Source organism: Ailuropoda melanoleuca, chromosome 5 (genome assembly GCF_002007445.2).
Source record: "Ailuropoda melanoleuca isolate Jingjing chromosome 5, ASM200744v2, whole genome shotgun sequence".
Classification (NCBI taxonomy): domain Eukaryota; kingdom Metazoa; phylum Chordata; class Mammalia; order Carnivora; family Ursidae; genus Ailuropoda; species Ailuropoda melanoleuca.
The window spans coordinates 61,020,231-61,046,182 of NC_048222.1; the positions used below are offsets into that span (position 1 = coordinate 61,020,231).

Consider the following 25,952-nt stretch of genomic DNA (forward strand, 5'->3'; position numbering starts at 1 on the left):
GTTCTGAGGAGTACAAAAGCTGAGATCTAAAAGACAGGCAAACAAGGACAGGCTTGATCATTACTACTTAGTGGAGAAAGAATTATGCAAAGGGGCTGGACTGGTTTTGGCAAGGCTCTCCCTGGACCCACCTGTAAAGACTGAATAACTCAGTCTTTGTGAGAAATGTGCTGATGTTGGACTGTTATGCTCTTAAGGGCAATGGCCCAGTTGGGTCAAAGGTCAAGGTCACACCCCTGGGGATGGGAGGTGCAGTCTCCTCTAAAGAAGTAGATATTCCCAGGTCAGGCTTCCTAGTGAGAGGCAGCAACTGGGACAGAAAATGGGTCTTTGAAAATTGACCCTAAATTGGGTGAGGGTAGTTTTTTTTTTTCTCTGAGATTCTTCTCTCTGTGGTTGAGCCCGAATACCCAAGACATGGTCAGGGGAACTCTTGATGGAGAGGGAAGCTATCATCAGCCACATTGACCCTGGCTGCAAGCTTAACAACAAAGCCCATTAGGGCTTTGAGATTAGCTATGTCATAACTGCAGGTTACTCTGGATTATTCTTCCTTTCTAACATTGTTATATAACCCTGGTCTTAGTTGTGCTGTAAGAAGACTTTGATGTGAAGAGCCTGCATTTGTGATGTCCTGGAGAAGAGAGGGCAATCCTTCTTCCTGCCAGGTCCCAGGACAATGGTGAAAGTTGCATTGGCTGGAGAGAGATCAGTGTCCCAGAATATCAGGTATGGTACATCTGAAGTAGAGGCAGGAGTAATTCCATTATTTCAGGCGTATGTTGGTGACAGCCTCTGCCCTAGGGACTCCTCAACAGGAGAGAAGGGAGGGGAATTTTAAAGGGGGCTGACATCCTAATAATCTGGAAGGTGGGACCTCAGTAATTGTAGTTTGGAGTTTTAAATATGGCCTCCTTTGCACTCAAAAAATTCATGAAAGCTATGACGTTCCGGTTAACAAGAGCACATGAGGCCTTTTATTGAACAAAGCCTTATTATCCTGGACATCCTGCTCAGAAGACTTGAGAAAAACAAAGATGAACAAAATAATCATCAGTTTGATTTCATATGAGTCTTTTCTTTTTGTTTCCCTTATGCTTCTGTCCTTGATCCCTGTATAGGTGTACATTTAACCAGAAACTGAGAGTTGCTTTTCTTCTATTATGCATCCACCCTCTGTTTTCCTCGCAAAGTGTTCTTTTTTTAAAAATTAAATTAAAAATTTTTTTAGAGATCTTATTTATTTATTTGACAGAGATAGAGACAGCCAGCGAGAGAGGGAACACAAGCAGGGGGAGTGGGAGAGGAAGAAGCAGGCTCATAGCGGAGAAGCCTGATGTGGGGCCGAAGGCAGACACTTAACCGCTGTGCCACCCAGGCGCCCCCCTCACAAAGTGTTCTGATTAAGGGAGTAAGGGCGAGTTTGAAGTTCTTTCTGAATATTACATATAAGCATGGGTGAATATCTAACTGGTCTTTCAATGAGGTGAGCATCTAAGGTGACAGGCTTTTCTTAGGCTGAACAGGAATGTTGCTCAACACATGGGCATAGCAGCCACAATCCCATCCCTGTTGATTGCATCTCTGGTCATACTCTGAAAAAAGACTGCATTCAGTTCCTTAAAGCTTTTCTAGATTCATGGTGTTTGCCTTTTTATTCTAACAGCTGCTTATTTGCATAACCTGTTAAAGACATTTCCCTACCGTCAAACTACTGGGCTTCCTCTAGCGTCTTGGACATTTTTTCTTGCTCTTGTAGATTTTGTAAACAAACAGCAACTTTCGCCTTCAACATAAGTTTTGCTTGCCTGAAATCTTTCATTACCTTCTCCCAACTACACAACAAAATGGAGCTTTGTAGAATATCACTTTGAAATATTAATAATTTCATGTCCAAGTCCTTCTTGAAATTGTCGGTTTCTTCACAGATCCCTCCCTGGGACTTAGACACTATAAAATATCTACCCAATTTACTTCATGCAACAAACACTTATTGACTACCTACTGTGTTGCACACCCAGGCTACCTACTGGGCTACATAGTAGAGGAACTCATATTTGGTTTGAAGCCTAGAACGTCTGACACACTGTTCTAGTTTCTTAACTCCTCCGGGATTACATTGAAAAGTGGGACCTCCTCTTATGACTATTGAATTCCACAAAGGAGATTGCCAACTAAGAAGGAGAGCAATCCAGGTAACTGAGGTGATTACTGAAGAGGGGAAGGGTCCCATGCAAAAAATTGGGGAGAAAAACTGGAATCCAAGAACACTATGGAAGCATACTTTATTTTTTTAAAGTAGGTTCTAAGCCAACTTGGAGCTCACGACCTTCCCACCCCCATCAAGGGTCACATGTTCTGCGTACTGAGACAGCCCAGAACACTTTCCGGGGGGAGAGGGGACGTACTTTAAAGGTCAGATATTTTCTAAGTTAATGTAGGGTTTCATTTTTGTTATGTGTTTGTTATCCCTATAAATAAGACCAGTATAAATGAAAATAATACGAAATTATGCATATTTCATTATTTTTCAATTAATATATATATATTACAGCATTAATGTTGTGTTGATATGATTCTTTTATATAATATTTCCTTCCATCAAAAAATTTTGAGGGAGAATATTATGTGTCTTGGTGAAGTTTTCATAAAGAACATGAGGTCTTTAGATGTGGGGTCACAAAGGGCAGATGACAATTTTTTTTCTTTGCAATATATACCTCCTGACACACTCTGGTGTTTTGTTGAGGAAGTCTGAAGATATGGTAATTCTAGTTCTGAAGGTGCAAAGAAAGGACCCATTACTTCCTCTGCACCCTATCGGCTGAAGGAGCACACCTCAGTCTCTTCCTTTTGTCTTCTGAAAATAAAAGGGAGGCATAGGGTATTACAGTGGAGGGTTTCCTACGGATTAAACCCGGGTCCTTAAAAACCCTTGCGAACCCTACAGCTTTTACTTAAGTAGCTCCTGTAAAACATAGTTCTCCAAAATAAGAGGGCTGGAGCACACAGGCCCGTCGAGCCGACTTGGAGTACAGCTCAGGTGGGGGTAGGCGTCTGGTCCGGAGGGGAAGGTGCCTGCATTCTGCAGGTGCGGTGATTGTTATCTCGCACCGCCCGGGCCGCGAGAGGGCGGGACTCGCGGCGTTGCAGAGTGTGGGACTTGGGCCCTGAAGCCCAGCCTAAACGTATTTCACGCAGCGGACATTTATCCGGCCCGGTGCCCACACCTGGCCCGGGGGAGGGGAAACAGCTTCTAGAGGAACCGCAGAGAGGAGAGGAGCCCCTCGTTTGGGACGCCAGAGGGCTGGTCCCGCTAGGCTCTGTCCGACTGCTTTCCCGTGATAGCTTCCGCCACCTGTCCATCATCCCAGCACACTCTTTCTATTGGCTCTACCGTCTGCCACTCGGTTCCGCCGCGCTGACCCCCATTGGCCCCTCTCAGGCCGAGGCCCCGCCCCACGAGCTGGGCAAGGGGAGTGGGGCGCGGAGGAGAGAGAGTGGGGCGCTTGCTCTGGGCTGGGGGGAGGCGGTGGCGGAGAAGGAGGAGAAGAAGGAGGAGCTGGGCCAGCAGGAGGCAGCGGCCGAGATCGGGCTAGGGTGATGGTGCAGGTGCCCGGGGCCCGCGCGGAGCTGCCCGGCTGAGGGGCGCCTGGTCCGGGGTCCGCAGCGCCGCCGCGTCTCTCCCGGGGGCGGGCGAGCGGGCGGGAAGATGCTGAGCAGGTTGATGAGCGGCAGCAGCCGGAGCCTGGAGCGCGAGTACAGCTGCACCGTGCGGCTGCTGGACGACAGCGAGTACACCTGCACCATCCAGGTCAGTGCCGCGCCGCCCTGCCCGCGGGACCCCCGTGTCCCCCGAGTCTGGCTAACTTGGCCCGCGGCCGCCGCCCGGGGTCGCCGCAGACCCCAGTGCTTTGTCCGTCCCTGGCTGCGGCGGACGGCCCCGGTGCAGGGCGCCTCCGCCCGAGACCCGGTCCGGGGCGGGGTACCGGGCGCTCCGCGCAGCTGCGGTGAGAGTCCCTCCGTCCCGGACCCTCACCTCGCTCCCTGCCCTCTCCCAGGGTGAGGGCGCCCCATCCTGGCTCCTCGAGCCTGCCTGGGTTGGGAGCATATTCCGCGGGCGTCCGGAGGGAGGCGGGCAGGGCGGGAGGCTCCTACCCCGGCCGCCCCGTCGGGGGGCGCAGGCTTTGGCTCTCTGGCCAGGCAAGGACCGCTGGCCGGCGTTTCTTATCTATCTTTGGTTGGAAGGTTAATGCTGTATGTCATAATCACCCGCCCCCCCGCTTCCCCACCCCGGCATTTGTGAGTCAGAGCTCTCAGAAGGTAGAAGTGAACGCGCAGCCCATGCAGAGTGGCCTATGGAAGGGAGACCAGCCCTCTGGGTTCCCGAGATTAGGCCCCCCTCCCGCCAGATCTCATCGTGTTGGGCAGTTTGGGGGGGCGTGAGGTAAAGATTTAGCAACAAGTACCAGAGATTTGAGGGTTGGCCGTGGCGAGAAAGAATCGGTGACTTAGAAAAAAACCCCAACAATACATTAATGCTTCGCAGCATTTCTTCAGAACCTGGTATTTTGGAAGAGATTTTACAACCTCTTGCTTATGTTTTTTCACTACTGCCGTGTGGCACGTCTGGAGTAGTAGTCTTTCCCAGGAATGCAGTCACAGCCCTCTCTCCTTCTCTGTAAAGTCAGAGATAGGAACATTGACCATGCTCCGGTGTTTAGTTCAGCAGCCGAAGGATCCTGCGCTCGCTGCCGGAAACTGCTCTTTCTGAAGAAGCAAATTGAGTTGGACTCGGAGGGGTCTCACCTGATCCCTTGCCTTTGCAGCAAGAAACCAGAGGGGGCTTCTCGCCTCAGATGTGGCAGACAAAAACTGTCGGCCTCTGGTCCTATCCTCTTTGTCTCCCGGCCCCCCCACCCCCCATTAATTTTTTTGCTGACAATGCTCAATAGCGGAAAATAGCGGTGTGTGAGAAAGACGCTGGGTAGTGGATGAGAGCAGCTGCTCTCTGCTGACTCCGTGCTCATTTCAGCCTTCTGTCCACTTTCCCTTTTCTCCCACTCCCCAAACCAGCTCTGGGCATAAGTGCTGACTGCTGCCAAAGATCCAGGAGGGCAGAGAAAGGGAACAAAATCTCTTTTTTTAAGGCCACTTAAATACAGATTAAACAGTCATAATGATGCTAGCCATCAAGTGAAAGGATTTTTGTGGTTGAATATGATAGATGTTCTGTATTATTTCCTTACTGAATGAGTGGCATGCTACTTTTTGTTTCTATTGTATCTTTATGTGTTGTGTATAGTTCTTTTTTTGTTTTTGGGTGGGGGAGGAGAAGGCTTTGACTTGACATTCACCATTTAAGTACATTGTCTAGAGCTTTTAAAGTCTTTATCCTTTTGTTTTAAAATTTAAAGCATTTACACGATAGTATATCAAAGGCAGTGTGAGATTTAGACTTTGTGAGTCCTAAAAATACTTTGGGGTATATGGTGAAATAAAATTTCTGGGGTAAGTCATTAACTTTTGTCAAGGTATGGAGTATAAATGAAATGCAATTCACATCACCACTCCACTAGAAGCAATCTTGTGATTTTAAGATATCACAATAAGAGAACTAGTTATTTTTCCCAGTTGGTGGAGCCTCTGAGGTTGGTTGATTGGTATTATAGTTGTGGGTAATTTTTATTACTGTTGAGAAAAATAATATTTTTAAGTCAAACAGTACTTACTGGGTTTATGCTTGTTATATCTTGCTATGGTTGTGCTTATTTTCCTGCTGGTCTTATTTTACATTATTACAATTTAATGTGTTACAAAAATTTAGGCCACAGAAGAAAATTAGGCTTGGTATAACATGACTTTATTGTAGTGAGTGTCCACTGTCTAGACATGTTAATGATTGTGCGTTGTGTTTCTTTAATGAAAATTGAAAAACTCAGGAATTCTGAAGTTTATGTAATATTGTCAGTCTTTGGCACCACTATTGTGAATTGCTTTTGTTTTTACCCAATGTGAGGAAAGGTTTAAAAAAAAAAAAAGGACCTTATGTGAAATTAATATTTTGTGCATACAGTTTTTTGAGCTTTTAGAGATTGAGCTTTTCTTAGCAACTTTCTCCCCCTTATACATTTCTGTAGTGTGTGTGTTTGTGTTTGTGTCTGTGCTTATTTGTCAAACATTGGACATAGAGTCTTTTAAATCAGTACGGAAAGGAACTGTGAGCTACTTGCTAGGTTAAAGCAATATTCCTAACATTTTAGGAATTGCTGTATGGTATATTTTTAAAAAATGTTCGTGATAATTTGGAATCATTTTCCTTAAAGTACTGTATAGCATATTTTTCTTTAAATAAGGTATATATTTTAGAAAGATTTCAGTACTTCTTGAGATAATCAGAGAACACTTAGGGGATTAGAGAGTCAGAAATGTATCACTGGGTTAGAGCTATAATAGACACATTTAGTAAATTTCAGTTGTAGGAAATTCTGTCAAAGTATTGGTTTTGCCTTTCATATTGCACCAGTTATACTGATCTGGCATTTAGAATGTGATTATTAAGGTAAGGAAAAGGCCTTATATCCTCTCAATGAAGGTTGCCACAGTTACCAGACTATTCTTTTATTCTTTCTGATATGCAAATGTATTTGTAGATCATGAGAAATGAAAGTATACATAGGAGGGTTGTAATATAATTGCTCCCCTGTGAAGAACATTGTTAACAGCTCCCTGCCAGTTTTGAAGGTCATTGCCTCATAAATGCAGATAGGTCCATATTTTTCACATGTCTGTTTCATTTATGAATATCTACATTTATTTACCACATTTACTACCCTACTTTGTTATTTTATTTGGGAGCAAACAGGAAAAATGAAAAGGCTACCTAATATCTTTGAACTCAGTATATCCGATGGAATCATTTAAATGCTTAAACATGTAATCTCCTAAGAGATTTTTAGTAATCTTTTGAGTTATAAGTGTTTATAAAGTATTAAGAACATATATTACAGAAGTGCCAGTAGAAATATGTACCCAAAATACATATTTTTCAAGTCAGAAATTTTAATCACTTTTTTTCTGATTACTGAAAAGTAAAGCTTCCCTAGAAATGAATTTTATTTTACTGGGAACACATTAAAATAACAACTGCTCAAGCAGCTGGCTTAAATTTGTTTTTCAGTTAAATGAGGTACTACCATGAGTAAAATGCATGTGTACAGAAACAGTTCTATAGTGCAAGCAAGATCGGTACTTGATTGTGTCTCAGCCATTCAGTAACTGTGGGACCTAGGGTAAGGGAGGGACCGTTGGGGGAGAGAACAAATGTATTGAGCCCTGTACTTGCCAGGCGCCCTGCTTGTGCTATTTTCTCACTTACCTCACGACAGCATATGGATTCATTATACACCCATTGTACCAGCTGAAGAAAATAGTATTGTGGATTGGTGGGAGAGCCGATGTTTCTTAAATGGCCAACTGTACTATGCTTTCTGTGAGGTGTTTTGTTTATACCTTACATCAAGTATTTGAGAGGTAGGTGGTAGTACCTTCATTTTACAGATGAAAGGCTTGGATGAAGGAACTTGCTCAAAGCTAGTAGGTGGCTGTACTATATTTAAACCCTGGTCATTTTGTCTCTAAGTCCCAACTTTGTTCCCTCTATTCCTTCTGACTCCCTAAGTTATTTCACCTGTCTGTACCTTAATTTCCTCATCTGTAAAATGGTAATAAAGATACTTATTTCACAGTAAAGAAAAAATTATTTGGTAATGTCATTGCAAATAATAACATTTAAACAGACTAGTATACATTGTGCTTTATTCTATCAAATCAGAAATAGGATTGAGAAAATCTTTTTTGATTTTATTTTATTTTTAAAGATTTTATTTACTTATTCGACAGAGATAGAGACAGCCAGCGAGAGAGGGAACACAAGCAGGGGGAGTGGGAGAGGAAGAAGCAGGCTCATAGCGGAGGAGCCTGATGTGGGGCTCGATCCCATAATGCCGGGATCACGCCCTGAGCCGAAGGCAGATGCTTAACTGCTATGCCACCCAGGCACCCCGAGTAAATCTTTTTTGAAAATAAATTAAAACTTAAGTCTCCTTAAAATGATTTTTAAAACAGATTTTATTTATTTGAGAGAGAGAAAGAGTGTGTGTGAGTGTGGGGGAAGGGCGAAAGGAGAGGAAGAGAACATTAAGCAAACCCCCCCACCTCCCCACCCCGCCCCTGCCCGCTGAGCACAGAGCCATCCCTTGACCCTGAGATCATGACCTGAGTAGAAACCAAGAGCAGGCACTTAACCGACTGAGCCACCAGGTGCACCTCCTTAAAATGATTTCTGATTGGCTCCGGTCATAATCTCAAGGTCCTGGGATCAAGGCCCACCCTTGCGCTCCCTGCTCAGTGGGGAGTCTGCTTCTCCCTCTCCCTCTGCTCCTTCCTCCTTCTTGTGCTCTCTCTCCCTCAAATAAATAAAATCTTAAAAGATTTCTGATTAATCTCAATGAAATCATAAAATCCAAGGCTGGAACAACTGGATTCTGTAGCAGAACTCTTCTCTAAAATTCAAGAGTTTGGTGGGATTTGGGTGGCTCAGTGGATTAAGCATCTGCCTTCGGCTCAGGTCATGATCCCAGGGTCCTGGGATCCAGCCCCACATCAGGCTCCCTGCTCAGGTGGGAGCCTGCTTCTCCCTCTCCCTCTGTCCTCTCCCCACTCATTCTCTATCTCAAATAAATCTTTTTAAAAAATAAAATTCAGTAGTTCAGGTTTGCTTTCCTTTGATCCTACCAAGTCTTAGGCTTTAGAGGGGCATTTGTTTTCTGGACCTACAGTGATTTGTCTTTTGTAAGAACTTTATATTTGGTAAGTGAAATCCTTGGTTTCATTGATGCAAAAGGGATGTTGTTAGAGAATTAAGGTAATTGCATTCACAGAAAAACACAAAGCTGTTGTATTTTCATTAATATTGGTTCTTTTAAAAACTTTGTTTTAAAAAGTAATTATGGTGTCTCAGAATCTGTTACAATAATAAATCAGACTCTAATTCTTTTTTTTTTTAAGATTTTATTTATTTATTCGACAGAGATAGAGACAGCCAGGGAGAGAGGGAACACAAGCAGGCGGAGTGGGAGAGGAAGAAGCAGGCTCATAGCGGAAGAGCCTGATGTGGGGCTCGATCCCATAACGCCGGGATCACGCCCTGAGCCGAAGGCAGACGCTCAACCGCTGTGCCACCCAGGCACCCCCAGACTCTAATTCTTGAAACTAAGTTCCAAAATTAGCCTTCTAGAATCCTGAAAGCACTTGTATTGTATTTCTTAATTTGTATATTAAAATGTTCATTGTATAAAATTAATGCAGATCAATGTTTTAGGACAGAAGGTAAATTCTAGATGTGTATTTATGCTCTCATTCTCTTCTTGAAAAAGTTCGGTTTAAGGAAGTGTCAGTGGCATCCAAGAGAAACCTAGAAGCATTCACCACAGCACATTTTACTCAAGGGTATTTGTATGAAGTTGCATTCTTATTAAGTGCTTGGAATGAATATGCTGGATGAGGCAATTCAACAGAGTACAATAAAAGAGCATGTGTGTTTTGAGTCCTCTGTTACATTGCCCAGAAACCCATTGATCATGTCTGTGCCAGCATTAATATCACACTTAAAAAGAAAAAAAAGATGTTTGCCAAGATAAAATCAGACAACCTGAAGACCAAAAAGTAGTCATTATTGTTATACATTTGTAGTGGTTTATGTATAGACGTTAAAATGTGCAACCCAAAATAAGCAAGGCTTTAGTTTAGTTTGATACTATAATAGTTAGATATTATAATCACCATGGTAAAATATTCTGGATTATTTTAATGCCTATTTTCTGGTAGATTATGCTTCAGAATTTTTAAAGGAGTAAGAGGAAGCTATAAATTTTAAAACCTAGGAATTATACCACACAGTGCCTTACATGGTTATAGTTCAATAAATATTTGTTCTGATTTGTTTGTGCTACATAATGGCTGTGTTGACTCCAACACTTTAAAATTTCTTGTGCCTGTAAACAATAAACATTTTCTAACAACTGTATAAGGCTTTTTATAGTTTCAACCCATCCGATTCCAAACCACTTTGCTCTGCAGCCCCTCTCCCTGGTGAGAAGTATGGTATGTAAATGTGATATTTTATGGAGCCTTTGAGGTCTCTGATAACTTTCTGCAATTATCCTTTGTTGAATTAGCGGATCTGCAGTCTAGAGCTTCTTGATTTTTTGGTTTGTCTCTTAGCATTTCAACCCTTTCAGGTTTCCCCACCGCCCCATGTGTGCAGGTTTAGAAGGCTTAGATCCAATGAATATTGTGTAGTGCAGTGCTTCGTGGGGTGGTGGAGGTCTGGCAGAATTAAGATATTGAACATAGGGATCACCACAGCCATAGAAACTTCCTTCATTCCTTTCCCCTAAGTCAGTGCCAAGAAAACCTCCTCACAGCCTCATTTTCTAACCTCTTGCCCCAACGGGAAGAGAACCATGCTTCCCAACCTGTTTCTAATTATGTCTATTTTAAGCTGAATTCGTCTTCTGATAGCCTCATGTGTAACGTTCTGACTCTGCAGACCATGTTTCCTGAGCAGCCTCCTGTGGGTCCAACTGAGGAAGAGGGACCAGAGCTGGTACAACAGATGTGAATCTCAAGGAGGTTTGGCCAGCAACCTGAAAGCTTCTACCTCTTGCCCACATGGTGCTCAGGGAGGAGGATGCCGCTCTCCTGGAGGCCAGGTGGCAGTTGTTGCCCCTGTTTTCTGGCTTAGGCCAACCCCTAAATCTGCCCCTGATTCTTGGGGCTTAGGCCAACCACCTGAATGGTTCTCTCATGCAGCTGAGAACTTTGAAGAGTACTAAAGCATCTCCATTCCTATGTCGCAGAGTGAGTGGTGTTTCCCTAAGAGAGCAAAATGTCTTGTTATATTTCCGTTCTAGCCATGGAAGCAGACTTTCCATTCCTTGAAGACTCTAGATCTAGGTGGCCAATATTACTTCTTGAACTTGTACATTTTATTTATTTTATTTATTTTTAAAGATTTTATTTATTTATTTGACAGAGACACAGCCAGTGAGAGAGGGAACACAAGCAGGGGGAGTGGGAGAGGAAGAACCAGGCTCCCAGCAGAGCAGGGAGCCCGATGCGGGGCTTTATCCCAGGACCCTGGGGTCACGCCCTGAGCCGAAGGCAGACGCTTAATGACTGAGCCACCCAGGTGCCCCGTGTACAAACATTTTAAATACCAGTAGAGCCAAAGCTAGAGTCGGGAAAGCAGTTTCTCTTGGAGGCTAACCCTTAGATTTAAATTGTGGAATCTCTTGCCACCCTCAGCCACCAATGCCATCCTCATTGTTGTCAATATTTCGAGCAGGACCCTCTGTATCGGTCTTTCACCGACTGTAAATGCTGTACTATTTCTGAGGGTGGTGTTTTACTTTTGTAGTCTTTCCAACCTAATTGTATCATATCCTAGATTTGGAAAGCAGGAACTTATGAAGACTCTTCAGGTTGAAAGTCTTCAGGCTTCTGCTTGCTACTGTCATACTAAACACCAACTTGTGTGAATCCAGTTCTCTAAGGAGATCCTTCCGTGCCATGCTCATACAGGCAAAATAATTGGGCCACATGCTTGGCAACCACTGAGTTTGTGTACAATAGCTCCATTCACTTGTCTACAGAAAACACCCCTTTGACAGTGATTATAGCTTTCATTCCCCCTCCTCTACTTCTGACTCCGTGCGTTACCATGACCTCATCTGCTGGTCCGTATTTAGAGATGCATTGGACCATTCCAGAAATGCTTTAGGACTCATTCCTGTAAGTTAAGGATCGTTTCAAAGCCTTAGACAACCCCTTCCCACCAAGGGAAACCATTCTAGATCAGGACCAAACCTAGCTGTTTTTATGCCTTATTTGAGCCATCTTACTGTGCACAACTCAGGCTTTTTTTTTTTTTTCCCTTTGTAGAAATTGTGAACCTTGTTAAGAAGGGATGAGTTAAAGCAACGGTTCTCAAAGTGTGGTTCTTGGATGAGCCACCATCAGTTTCACCTGGGCACTTGTTACAAATGCAAGTTTTTGGCCCCACAGCAGACCTAGTGAATCAGAAATGTGGGGATGGAGCTCAGCAGTCTGTTTTAACAAGTCTTCCAGGCGACTCTTATGCTTTTTCAGGTTTGAGAATCACTAGTACTGGGTCACACAGATGTTTAGTAGGTAAAAGTGATGAGTTATGTTGACTGAGTATAAAAAGTGAGGGAGAAGGGGAAGCCAAGTGTGAATCTCATATTTCTAACTTTTTATTTCTGAATGGCCTTAGCTGATTCTCTACCCTTGTAAGGTAAAAGTTAGGTTATTTGCAGATATGCATACCATTTTCAAGTGGGCAGGATTCTAAAGATTTTACAACAGGTCATCATTCCAATTTGATGCTCTTATATTTATTGGTTTTATTTTTGTCTTCCCTGACCTAGAAAGAAAATGATTATATTTCTATACACTTTTTCAAAGAAATCATCTTCACAACTTAAAGCACTGGGGGTATGGGAAGCCCCCTGTTTGCAAACATGTAAATAGCAAATAATAAATGTCATGGAATTCAGTGCTAAGACAGGTGGTATGCTGTGGCAGTGCAAATATGGGGGACTCGAAATTACTAAATATTTCTCAAAGGAGGTGAGATTTGAACTAGGTCATGAAAGATTGCCAAAAGCAGAAAATGGGCTGTGGGGATGGGTAAAGGGCATTCCAGGCTGAGGTAACAGCAGGTGACTTCAAGGTAGGAAGGCTAAAAATGTAAAGCCAAATATATTTAGTCTTTACTATGTTTATCTGACTTACTCTGGTACAGTTGAGTCAAATAACAGAATCTACTTGCTTAGGAAAGATTGCTGTCAGCAAATTTCAGTCATTCTTGACGTGTTTAGAAGAGTTAGTCTAAACTAAAAATAAACACAAAGCTGGTGTTGAATTAAATCTAACTCCAAAAGTGTACGATACAAATTAAGATTCTTCACAAAGCAATGGCATCATATAAAGAAAGGGTAGACTCAGGTATTAGTCTTAATTCTGTGGCAGCAGTAACTACGCATATGAATTTTGTTTTCAAGGGACCTCATCTCTGGCATCAGCTTAACTGTATACGCACAAAAAAAAGTATCAAATCCCAACATTCAGCTGATGTTTGAAAATCCTCTGGCTGATGCAGTGCAGCCTAAATGGTGCATTGACAGTTAAGAAATGTGACCAGTGGAGCCCTAAAAGACACAGTTCTGCACCTCTGTTCCCAAACCTAGGTGGCCACCAAAATCACTTTTCTAGAGGATAGGGGAGTGCTTCCCTGGATTCCCCAGTGAACCCCTGCCTGCCAGCTCCGAAGTTCCCAGCCTGACACGGGGTGCACTTTGAGCACTCCGCATAATGCCAGGCTAGAGCTTTGGGGATGGGAACCTCCAGGAAAGCACTGTTTGGCATTTAGGCAATCAATGTTCGGCAGAATGCCAATGCTAATAGGTTATTTTGCTCTGGAAAAGGAGAAAAAGAAGGGATAGTTTAAAGACTGATGAATAGGGGAATGACTGACAATACAGGCACTCCACTTTGTTGGAGAGATTAAGGAGGCTTGCTGTGAAGTGGTATTATGGGAGCCAGATAAATTAGCAAAGGCCCACAGGCCCAAGACCTGAAAGAAATGGTGGTACATCAAAACAGCGTGCCCCAGGGCACACTCAAATGTCTGGCCACTTTCATTGAACTTGTAGTAGGAAAAAGCCAAATCATTTGGAACCCTCATAGTCTGGTAGCCCATTCAGGCACTCCATAGTCAGGCAAATTATCCTTTGCCTCCAGGCAGGTGCAAAGCTTATTTCCATATTGCCTGATTTGACTCAGGGGCCTCTAGTCTGGGCCTTAGCCTATTTTTGAGGACACCCAAGTGGAAGAGCTGGCTTCACAAGTACCAAAGGACTCCATATACTCTAGGCAGGAGATGCCACTAAGATTATTGTTTTATCAGACATGAACCAAGCAGGTAAGAACATTGATCACAACACAAGGAAGCAGAATTAATTCATCTAAGGATCTCAAGTACTTCTAGGGGATAATTTAGGCTAACGAAAACATTCTGCCTGCCCTCTTTCAGATTTTCACCTCTAGAAAAATCCAGAATCCTCCAGAGTTATTATAGAATTGGAGGTTTGTAGGTCAGAAGAATCCCATGGACTGGCAGTGATGCCTGGGATGTTATAAGGCATATGGAGCCTGCAATTTCACAGTATACTCTCAGTCCTGCAACAGAATAACCCATCAGCTCTTTGGGAGGCCACTCAGAAGAAATTTGGCTGTTGAGAGATAAAAATCTGATCAAAACATAAGGTAGTCTAGCACTACAGTGCAACTTAATCTACACTTAGCTTCAGATTCTAACATTATGTGAAATAGGTGTTTTGTTTTGTTTTGTTTTGTTTTTAAAGTGAATGGGAGTTGGCTTGGTGTAGCTTCAGGACATAAGATACTGAACCAACCATTGCAGTATCAGGTTTTATAAGCAACATAGCTGATCCGAACAAGCAATACTTACTTTGCTTATTTTTAAATACACCTTGGATAATTTAGTTAAGCTTATTTAAATGAGTACCCAAAGTACCGAGAGCATGTGTAAGAACTGTTTTCTAATAATTTGTATGGCAAAAGAGAACACATTTCTCATATTCCAATTTTTGATATTGGGTATAGTAGACTGATTATTTTTAAGAGATAGATATAATGATAGTATATTGTCTGGCTGCAAATTAGATCTTTTATTATGTCATTATAAAGTATTATGGAGTAGTCCTACTAAGAATATATCTCACATAAAATATCTTTAGTTTCTGGTTGAAAGAAAATAATAAGAAAAGGAAAACTTTCTCTTCACTTCCTGAATTCTACAGTTTTATTTCCTACCATCTTTACACCATAGCTCTTCCGTCCATCTCTTATGATCTCCTTTGTTTTATGCTAATTTATAATTAGGGCCACTTATTTAATACAAACTCTTATCACCATTTCTTTTTTTCCCTTTAAAAAAAAAAAGATTTTAGGGGCGCCTGGGTGGCTCAGTCATTAAGCGTCTGCCTTCAGCTCAAGGCATGATCCCGGCGTTCTGGGATCGAGCCCCACGTCAGGCTCCACTGCTATGAGCCTGCTTCTTCCTCTTCCACTCCCCCTGCTTGTGTTCCCTCTCTCGCTGGCTGTCTCTATCTCTGTCAAATAAATAAATAAAAATCTTAAAAAAAAATAAAAATAAAAAAAGATTTTATTTATGTATTTATTTGAGGGAGAGAGGGAGAGAGATAGAGAGCGAGAGCAGGCACAGGAGTGGGTGGGGGAGGAGCAGAGGGAGAGGGACTAGCAGATTCTGCACTGAGTACAGAGCCCATCATGGGGCTTGATCACATGACTCTGAGATCATGACCTGAGCCGAAAGAGGAGTTGGAGGCTCAAGCCACCCAGGCACCCCTTTTCCATTTTTTTAATTTTTATTTTATTTATTTATTTATTTATTTTTTAAAGATTTTATTTATTTATTTGACAGAGATAGACAGCCAGCGAGATAGGGAACACAAGCAGGGGGAGTGGGAGAGGAAGAAGCAGGCTCATAGCGGAGGAGCCTGATGTGGGGCTCGATCCCATAATGCCGGGATCACGCCCTGAGCCAAAGGCAGACGCTTAACCGCTGTGCCACCCAGGTGCCCCTCCATTTTTTTTTTAAAGCAAGCTCTGTGCCCAATGTGGGGCTTGAACTCATGACCCCAAGATGAAGAGTTATGTGCTTCACTGACTGAGCCAGCCAGATGTCCCCTCTTATCACCATTTCTAATTGCCATCACTAGTAAGTCACACCTTTGCTTGTGGTCAAATTCTTTGTGTGGTGGCCACACCTTCTGTTATTAGTGGTGGGAGGTGTTAAAAAAAGGTGCAATTAAAATGTGTGTAAATATACACTGAAGGATAATGGGATCCATATCCTTTAATTTCATTATTTAACACAATAATGTATATTTTAATTAACTGGAATTTGAAACAATATAAACAAATGAAAATCTGTTTTATATAAAGTGATATCTTGGGGCTGGACTGAGTATTATATGTTTAGAGTTTTCTATTAACTTTTTTGCAATTATTTCTTAATAGATAAACAGACTCGATGGGACTCATCCTGTAGTGTAATCAGGTCAGTATTTAGGTACTGAGTCTGCACAATGGGGACACTTCCCACGGTCAGTAGAGTCTTCAGTGTGGACAGCTGAAGTTGGTGAAATTGTAGGGAAAGTGGAAATAATTGATAAAGAGAGAAACAAAAGATCAAAGCAGAGAAAGTGTTGGGATGGAGCAAGATGAGCCTTAAGCAGAAATACCTAAAAAAATCTGGAGGGAGAATCTGGAGAAGCAGGTTGGGAAATGAAAGAATATTGGAGGTCTTTGTCGTTGTTGTTGTCGTTGTCGTCGTAGCTGTGTGATAGGAGAGGTTTAATGGTTTCAAGGAGCTCTCTGAGGTTGGCTCCCATGTGGAGGTAATATTTAAAATACTCAATAATTGGGGCTCCTTGCTGGCTTAGTTAGTGGAGCGTGACTCTTGATCTTGGGGGTTGTGAGTTAGAGCCCTACGTTGGGCCTAGAGCTTAAATAATAAAATAAAAAAAATAATAATCAATGAGTCATGGTGAATACCTCACTGACAAAGATTCTGCTAGAACACACTGGAATTGAGTCTGGGGCCCTCTGCTGGGCCAGACACTATTTAGTGTTGAATCATAGGAGGTGGGGTTCAGAGTAGTCCCATGGAAGAGGGAGAGGCCTCTTAGGGCAGTGGCTATTGGCCAGCTGGTAGGGAAATGTGTGTGTGTGTGTGTGTGTGTGTGTGTGTGTGTGTGTGTGTATTTCAATATTTAATGACCAGCAGGATCTTATTGGAGCAGGCCAACCTAAATCCGCCCCTCATTCTGTCAGGTAGGATGAGACAGGAACTTAGAAGTCACAAGAGCTCAGGTGTTGTTGAGGTATGAAAGGGATCTTGCCAAATTCAGTCTTCCTCTTCGGACTGTAGCCTCAGTGAGGGCAGGAATCAGAGCCTCCTACATCTGTCTTCTCTGGCTCTTCATTTGTTGCTTGCCAGATACAGGGTCCAAATGGTCTAGGTCTTAGCTTTCTGTGGGGGCGGTAGGCTTCACATGCTTCCAAAATGCAACTTCGATCATTTTCTCTATTTATTTATTTATTTATTTATTTATTTTTAAAGATTTTATTTATTTGACAGAGATAGAGACAGCCAGCGAGAGAGGGAACACAAGCAGGGGGAGTGGGAGAGGAAAAAGCAGGCTCATAGCAGAGGAGCCCGATGTGGGGCTCGATCCCATAACGCCGGAATCACGCCCTGAGCTGAAGGCAGATGCTTAACTGCTGTGCCACCCAGGTGCCCCGATCATTTTCTCTTTTTAAAACCCTTCAAGATTCTCCCTTTACCTGCTGGGTAATAGCCTTTTAGCATGTCATAGATGTCCTTCCATTACCTTTGCTGCCTTCCTTTTGATACTTGTCTCCTGTCATCTTCCAGATGCATTTTATTCCACTTTGTAGAGCATCAGCTTCTCATCACCTTATTCCATGGTCAGTTCCCTCCCCAGTGTTGTTGGGCTATGCTTTGGAGGACCTTACAGCATTTACCACATTCACTTGTAAATAATTACTCACATGTCTGCCTCTCACTAGACAAGTTTTTGAAGGGCAGGGATTGCATCTTTGTACAGTTAGTATCTAAGGTCTCACCTAGGGGCTCAATAAATGTTAATTGTAGATGTGCATGAATGATAAAGAGGATTATTAATAATGTAAATATAAAGTTACCTCTGACTTGAGCTAAATAGATTAAAAAAATGAACATCAGATTTTCCGTTCTTTGGAGTGATATTATGGCACTCGAGGACGTGGTTAATTGGTGGTGGTTGCACAATTCTAGGATTATATTAAAACCCATTGCATTGTACCCTTTAACACAGTAATCTGGGGGCACCTGGCTGGCTCAGTTGGTAGAGCATGTGACTCTTGATCTCAGAGTTGTGAGTTCGAGCCTCACATTTGCTGTAGAGATTATTTTAAAAAAATAAAATTATTTTTTAAAAAAAGGTAATCTTACGATATGAATTATATCTTAATTCACATGTCAATTTCCTGGTTTTGATAATATACCATAGGTATATAAGAAGTTACCCTTGGAGGAAGCTGGGTGAAGGATATATGGGACACCTTTCATACTCTTTTTACAACTTCTTGTGAGTCTGTAATTATAAAGTTTTAAAATGGTGATTAAATTAGTTTTCCTGAGCAAATATGTTTATTATTTAGTTAGGATTTATGGTTCAGAATGACTACAGAAAGTTTTCTCACTGATTAGGCTCCAGTTAACTTTCAAAATTATGTAGGATTATTTATAAGTGGATAAGTTTCAACAGAAGATACTTGAAAATAAAGTCAATTCTGTTCTAATAAAGAGGTAAGATAAGAGTTTAAAAATAATGGTAATTTTTTTTGCATCTTTTTTTTTTTTTAAAGATTTTTGACAAAGAGACAACCAGCGAGAGAGGGAACACAAGCAGGGGGAGTGGGAGAGGAAGAAGCAGGCTCCCAGGAGAGGAGCCTGATGTGGGGGCTCGATCCGAAAACCGTGGGATCACGCCCTGAGTTGAAGGCAGATGATTAACGACTGAGCCGCCCAGGCAGCCCTGCATCTTTATTTTTTCTGTGATTCTCTGTTCCTCTCCTAAGTTTTCTCAGACATAATTAGTTACAGTTAAAATGAATGTACTGACAAATTAGGCATATCATAACATGCCACTTGTTGTGTTTTAGAGAGTTATTTGGTGTAATGTCCATATTAGGTATTTTAATTTAATATGTTAATTGAGCCATTTAAAAATTTATTGAGTACTTACTGTGTTCTGGGCTCTGTGATAAGCACTTTATGTGCATTCTTCATTTAATCCTACCTGTTTAATGGAAAATATTATTGTCCCTAATTCCAGATGAGTACAGTAAGGCTTAGAGATGTTAAATAATTTGCCTAATGTCACACAGCTAGTCCGTGGGGGAGCTGGGATTCAAACTCTGTATGATCTCATTGTTGTTCTCACTCACCGCTCTCTGATGAAACGGGCAGTAGAGTCCAATGGGGAAAACGTGGACTTGGTGGAGTCAGGAGACTTGTGTTCAATGCCTGACTGTTGACTGTTTAACGTTAAGGCCTTGAGCAGGTAATTTAACCTTTCATCTGCAAAATAAGGAGACTAAAAAAGAAGACCCCTCCCGTCTCTTTCAGCATAAACATTCTACAGTTCCCGAGAAATCTGTCCATGGCTTAGTAGTGTTTTTCTTTGTGTTCCCTCTGTGAAGGATATTCTTTACAAACGCCAATACTCTTTTAAAGAGAGAGGTGTCAAGGCCGATCTTTGTGACTGCTTCAGTCTGTGTTCTGTCCCTTCGTTTTGCAGAATACAAAATATAGCTTTATCTACTTGTTCAATACAGATCAGATTCTGGGGGATTGACTCATGCTAATCAAACATCATTCTTTTTTTTTTTTCTAATTTAGAATGTCTGTTTGTTAATTATAGTGGGATAATAAATACTAGTTTCTGCCATCATAGGCACCACTTCAGGATCAGAGACTTTGGAAAAACAAATTTGAAAGCCTTTTTTTTTTGAGATTTTATTTATTTATTTGAGAGAGAGAGTGAGCAAGAGAGAGAGAACACAAGCGGGTTGAGGGGTGGTTTGGGAGAGGGAGAAGAGGGCAAAGCCGACTCCCCGTTCAGCAGGGAACCCGAGGTGGGGCTCAATCCCAGGACTCCAGGATCATGACCTGAGCTGAAGGCAGGTGCTTACCCGACTTGAGCCACTCAGGAGACCCTTGAAAGCTGCTTTGGAAGGCAAATTGTTTTGAGGGCTATTCTTCTAGGTTGTGTAAAAGCCTTGTAAATTATGTCTGTTTCATAGTACAGGCCTAGTAATTATGTATCTACAAGAATCAGTTTTTCTGTCTCCCTTGATTAGTACTTTCTAAGTGTTGATAAAGTCTTCCCTTTAGCTCTTCCCCAACTTCATGCAGATTATTGTACATATGTTAGTAATACAATTTTAATTTAAATTTTTAAAAATTTTTTTTAAAGATTTTATTTATTTATTTGACACAGAGAGAGACAGCCAGTGAGAGAGGGAACACAAGCAGGGGGAGTGGGAGAGGAAGAAGCAGGCTCCGAGCAGAGGAGCCTGATGTGGGGCTCGATCCCAGAATGCTGGGATCACACCCTGAGCCGAAGGCAGACGCTTAACGACTGCGCCACCCAGGAGCCCCTAATTTTTATTTTTTTTAAAGTTATGTCCCAGTCTATAGGGTATACTTTGCTTACTTTGATTGCACTTGAGTGTTTCTCAAGACTACTTTATTTTTGATTTTTAAAAGATTTTATTTATTTGAGATAGAGTGAGCGAGAGAGAGAGAGAACATGAGTGAGGGGAGAGGCAGAGGGAGAGGGAGAAACAGGGTCTCTACTGAGCAGGGAGCCTGACATGGGGCTTGATCCTAGGACCCTGAGATCACGACCTGAGCTGAAGGCAGATGCTTAACTGATTGAGCCACCCAGGCACCCCTCAAGACTACTTTATTTTTTGTTTATTTTTTAAAAAATATTTTATTTATTTATATGCCAGAGAGAGAGAGAGCACAAGCAGGGGGAGCATCAGGCAGAGGGAGAAGCAGGCTCTCTGCTGAGCGGGGAGCCTGATGCGGGACTTGGTTCCAGGACCCTGGGATCATGACCTGAGCTGAAGGCAGACGCTTAACCAACTGAGCCAGCCAGGCGCCCCTCAAGACTACTTTAAATGCCATTTTCTCCCCTACGTTAGTGGACTTGGCCAGATAACTTTAATTTATGTTGACTTTTACTACTTTGTCTTCTAGAGGGAGGCCCCCCTTCTTTTAAACTTTCATCTCAAATTCTGCATGGTCCTCACGTGTGTTACCACTGCATTACCACTGTGTTGTAGGCAATATTATATAATCTTGATGCCGTCTATGGGAGGCATACACCACATAGGTTACAGAATTCTGATACATTGTAAACATTTCCACTATTTTTTTGCTCTCAAGTTTCCAAATTCTGTTTTTTTGCATCTCCTACACTTTAACTTGGCTTTTTTAAAAGTCAGGTTTATTGGGGTACAATTTACGTAGAATAAAATTCACTCTTTTTTTTAGGGTAAGCTCTACACCCAGCGTGGGGCTTGAACTCATGACCCTGAGATCAAGAATCATGCGCTCTACGGACTGAGCCACCCAGGTGCCCCTAAAATTCACTCTTTTATAGCTGTACAGTTCTTTGAATCTTGACAAATACATACAAGTTGTATAACCATCATATATAGAATATTTCCAACATCCTGTAAAGTTCCCTTGTACCCTTTTATGGTCAGTCTCGCCCTTCTCCAGGTGTCTGTCAGCTACTAATCTGATTTCTGTCCTTATAGGTTTGCTTTTTCCATGATGTCCTATATATAGAATCATACAATACGTAATCTTTCGAGTCTGGCTTCTTTCACTTAGCATAATGCTTTTTTGAGCTACAAATTACATATCATAAAATTCATCCGCTTAAAGTGTACAATTCAACAGTTTTTAGCATATTTATGGAGTTGTGCAATCAACATAATCTAATTTTAGAACATTTATATCACCCCAAAAAGAAACCTTGTACCCATTAGCAGTCACTCTTATTTCCTGTCTCCCTCCCTCCCCCCAACTCTCTGCCCTAGGCAGACACTAATCTACTTTCTGTCTCTATAGATTTGCCTATTATGAACATTTCAATAAATGGTATCATACAATACATGGTCTTTTGTAACTGGCTTCTTTCACTTAGCCTAATGTTTTTGGGGCTCATCCAAGTAGTAACTTATATTAGTACTTCATTCTTTTTTATTGCTAAATAATTTCCCATAGTATGGATTTATCCCATTTTGCTTACCCATTCATCAGTTGATGGACATTTGTGTTGTTTCACTTTTTGTCTGTTACAGATGAAGCTCTTGTTGGTGTATAAATTTTTGTGTGGATGTATGTTTTCATTTCTTTTGGATGTGCTGTGAACATTCCCATACACTTTTTTTTCTTTTTAATTGAAGTATAGTTGACATACAATATTGTAGTTTAGGTGCACAACATACGTATGTAAGTTTTTGTGTGGAAATACGTTTTTATTTCTCTTGGATACCTAGGAGTGGAATTTCTGGGTCTTATGGTAACTTGATGTTTCATGTTTGAGGAATTGCCAGTTTTCCAAAGTGGTTGCATGAGGGCTCCAATTTTTCCACATTCTTGCCAGTCTTCACTATTGTCTTTTCGATTACAGCCATTCTGTGGATGTGAAGTAGTATACCATTGTGGGTTTTTTTTCTATTTTAATTATTTTAATTTGTGTAGTTAACAGACAGCGTTATATTAGTTTCAGGTGTATAATACATTGATTCAACAATTCTATACGTTATTCAGTCCTCATCACAATAAGTGTACTCTTAATCCCCATCACCTAATTTACCCATTCCCTCTACCCACCTCTCCTCTGATAACCGTCAGTTCTCTATGTTTAATAGTCTGTGTTTTAATAGTCTGTGTTTTCATCTCTTTCTTCTTTGTCCTTTTGTTTCTTAAATATCTCATGCGAATCTTCTCTTGCTCTGTTCTCTCATGATTTGCTGGGTTTCTTTGGTGATATACTGAATTCTTCCTTTTTATTTTTTTGGCTATCACCAGTTTTTGATTTGTAGTTACCATTGGGTTTATATATAACAAGCATATAGCAGTCTATATATTGAAGTTTTTCTACAAATTACTAGAGTGTGAAAGCGGTTCTATATTGGCAATTCTGAGACTAGCTGCAGGTCTGATGAGTAAGCAGTGCATGGTTAGATTGAGCAGAATTTTATTAGAATGCTTTTGGTGGATTTGAATGCAAGTTTTATTTAATAATGGTATGGTGGAAGAAGTGTCATATTTGGACTCAGAAAACTTTAAGTCAATCTTGAATCTGCTTCATACTATCTATGTGACCTTGAATGAGTCACTTAACTTCTGTGGCTTTTTCATTTTTTTAAACCAATCAATTGGAAAAAGATAGTGAAATCCACTCAGCCTACCTCCCAGAGTTGTATAAGGAGCAGAAAAAATAAGAAAATATATGTTAAAGCACCTTGTAAATTTTATTTTATTTTTAATTTAAATTTTTATTTATTTTTTAAGTAATTTCTATGCTCAACGTGGAGCTCAAACTGACACCCCTGAGATCCAGAGTCACATTTACCCACTGAAGCCACCAAAGCCAGGTGTCCTGCACTTTGTATATTTTAAAGTGTTATTCAGCTATAGTGTTTATTAATAAAAATCTTTGGAATTGTGATATACAGGGTTTTTAAAAGTTTTTTCTTTATATTTGGTCACAACTTACTTGCACTCATTTGGCCTCTATCCCATGTCTCTAGTTTTAGGGAGAAGTTTTGCCCTGTCCTTCGTCCTCCTCTCTTTCTTTAAAATAGATGACCCTTTTTCACTTGCATCCATTAGAAGAGATGCCTGTGTTAGTTTCCTCTTAAGGGAAAGATGAGTTGGTTTTTATTTTGTACAGAAATTTAGCTTGACAAACCTGGCTAGAATATTAAACTTATTAGCTGCATGTAGCTTTTCTTACTTGGCATTGCATTTCTCTTCCTCGTAGTTGAGTTTCCTGCACTACTGTATTTTCTCTGTCCTCTGCTTCTGTTAGGTAGGTTTGATACCTAATATGCTTTTACCTTGGTCAATCCCATTTTTTGGTTTAAGAGTTCATGGTACCCTATCAAGATAGGCTTTGTGGACACAAATGGTCAAGTCATATACTTCAACTCCCCCAGTACTGACAAGAAGAGATTTCACTTGCTGATCTGACTCCTGTGCCAGAGATGAAGTTAAGGATCTTTGTCAGTTTTTAGAAACTGTAGATAAGGGAAACAAGTATTTCTTCTCTGTTGGTAAAATGGAAGAATCTTCCCTTTCTGATACCTAAAGCTGATGAGGTGGTCGATTTTAGTGTTATTTCTTTTTCCTTTCTGGTTTGGAGAGGGAACAATTTTTACCTGAGGGTTTTCAGAGACCTATCCAGTGGTCACTGTCTGTCTTATCAACTTCTTTTTATTCAAGTTAATTGAAAAAAATAAACTTAAATATTTTAAATATTACTGAGATGAAGGGGTATTTTGGGGAAGTCATATCTAGCATAAAGTACAGTTTAATGCTTTTGGAGATCTATTTATGCTTCTTTGTTAGACTTCATCATTTGGAGTCATGTTTTTAAAATAACATCTCATTTTTAAAAATCAGAAGCTAGTTTTTTTTTTTTTTAAGTCAGCTCTACACCCAATGTGGGGCTTAAACTCACCACCCCAAGATCCAGTCACATGCTCAACCGACAGAGCCAGCCAAGTGCCCCTAGAGGCTAGTTTTTAAAAAGCCACTGAATTTAGTTCTGAATTAAAGCAAAGGAAATAGAAATACCAGTGTGTTTGTAATTTATTTAGAATGACTGAGGGTTATGTTATACTTTTTATTTTAGAAACATGTTTGTGTAGTTCAATAAAAATGATTTATAGGGATACTGTGTTAAAAGCTAGCAGATGGTTATTTAAGGATACTGTCTTCCATAATGACATTCTAGTAGGGTCATTTTCTTCCCAGCAATTTTTTATTGGATGGGTGGGAAGACAGAGCCTGGAATGCGGTAGATGAAGGTGCCTGTGCCAGTTGAGTTACTCATCGGGAATTCAAAGGTCGGCATACACTTTAATCATTTTCTAGGAGAAAATTGTATCTTGGCCTAGAAAAATATGATTTCTAAAAATACTACAGTGTTAACATTCTCACTGTGCATTATTTTATGCTCCATAGTATTAATATATTAAGAACAAAAATAGGGGCGCCTGGGTGGCTCAGTCAGTTAAGCATCTGCCTTCAGCTCAGGTCATGATCCCAGGGTCCTTGGATCAAGCCCCACATCGGGCTCCCTGCTCCACAGGGAGTCTGCTTCTCCCTCTCCCTCTTCCACCCCTGCTGATGCGCTCTCTCTCTCTCTGTCTCTAATAAATAAATAAAATCTTTAAAACAAAACCAAAAATGTTGGGTTCCTACATAAAGCCTTGCAATTATAACTAAAACTTAGTGTTTAATACTAAATAGACCAGAGATATCCATAATCAGTAAAATTGGGCAGTTTGAACAGCTTGATCAATGATTTGGCTGGAAACAGAATGACTTCTTTAAAATACCACTTATCAGACTTAATTATGGTGGGCATTAGAGGATGGCTTTCATATTTTTCAGCAATATGTACATTAAATCATATTCTATAATTGGCACCATTTTGTGATAACTTAGTGTATTTTGTATTTTGATGTTTTACACAAAAATGCGCTAACATACTTTAAGAAGAGCACATTCTCCTGCTTAGTATTGTAGGGCATCATTGTGGGCTCTTAAAAATGTTTGCTCGTAGGCATATGTCTTGTCACCAAGCTATGAGTACTGTAGATTTTAATGGTCATGTATGTGTGTGTTTAAACATATCATGCATAGACATTAGCAACTAGAATAGTATTATAGGTATATCTTGAGTCACAGAGTAGATGGCTTTCAAAAAAATTGATTATAAATAGAAGTATTTTAAATCAGCTGTTTACAAAAATCTATAGCAAATCCTGTTAAATGAAAAAAAATTATATATAAATTAAAGTAATACATAATTTAACCTAGAGTTTTCATGTTACTGGTCTTGCAGTGTAAGCAGCTGAGCAAGGTCACC

At 41.1% G+C, this 25,952-nt stretch overlaps 1 protein-coding gene across 4 annotated transcripts in view; it reads left to right on the forward strand.

The window, feature by feature from the left end:
• The first annotated feature begins 3,480 nt into the window (after positions 1-3,480).
• Positions 3,481-25,952, forward strand: part of FRMD5 (FERM domain containing 5) — a 294,977-nt gene continuing 272,505 nt past the window's right edge. For all 4 annotated transcript variants that reach the window (XM_019801587.2, XM_034661042.1, XM_034661040.1 and 1 more), the window contains exon 1: positions 3,481-3,814. In XM_019801587.2, the coding sequence (XP_019657146.2) occupies positions 3,713-3,814 (102 nt within the window). In that variant the 5' untranslated portion in view covers positions 3,481-3,712. The remainder of the gene's footprint in view (positions 3,815-25,952) is intronic.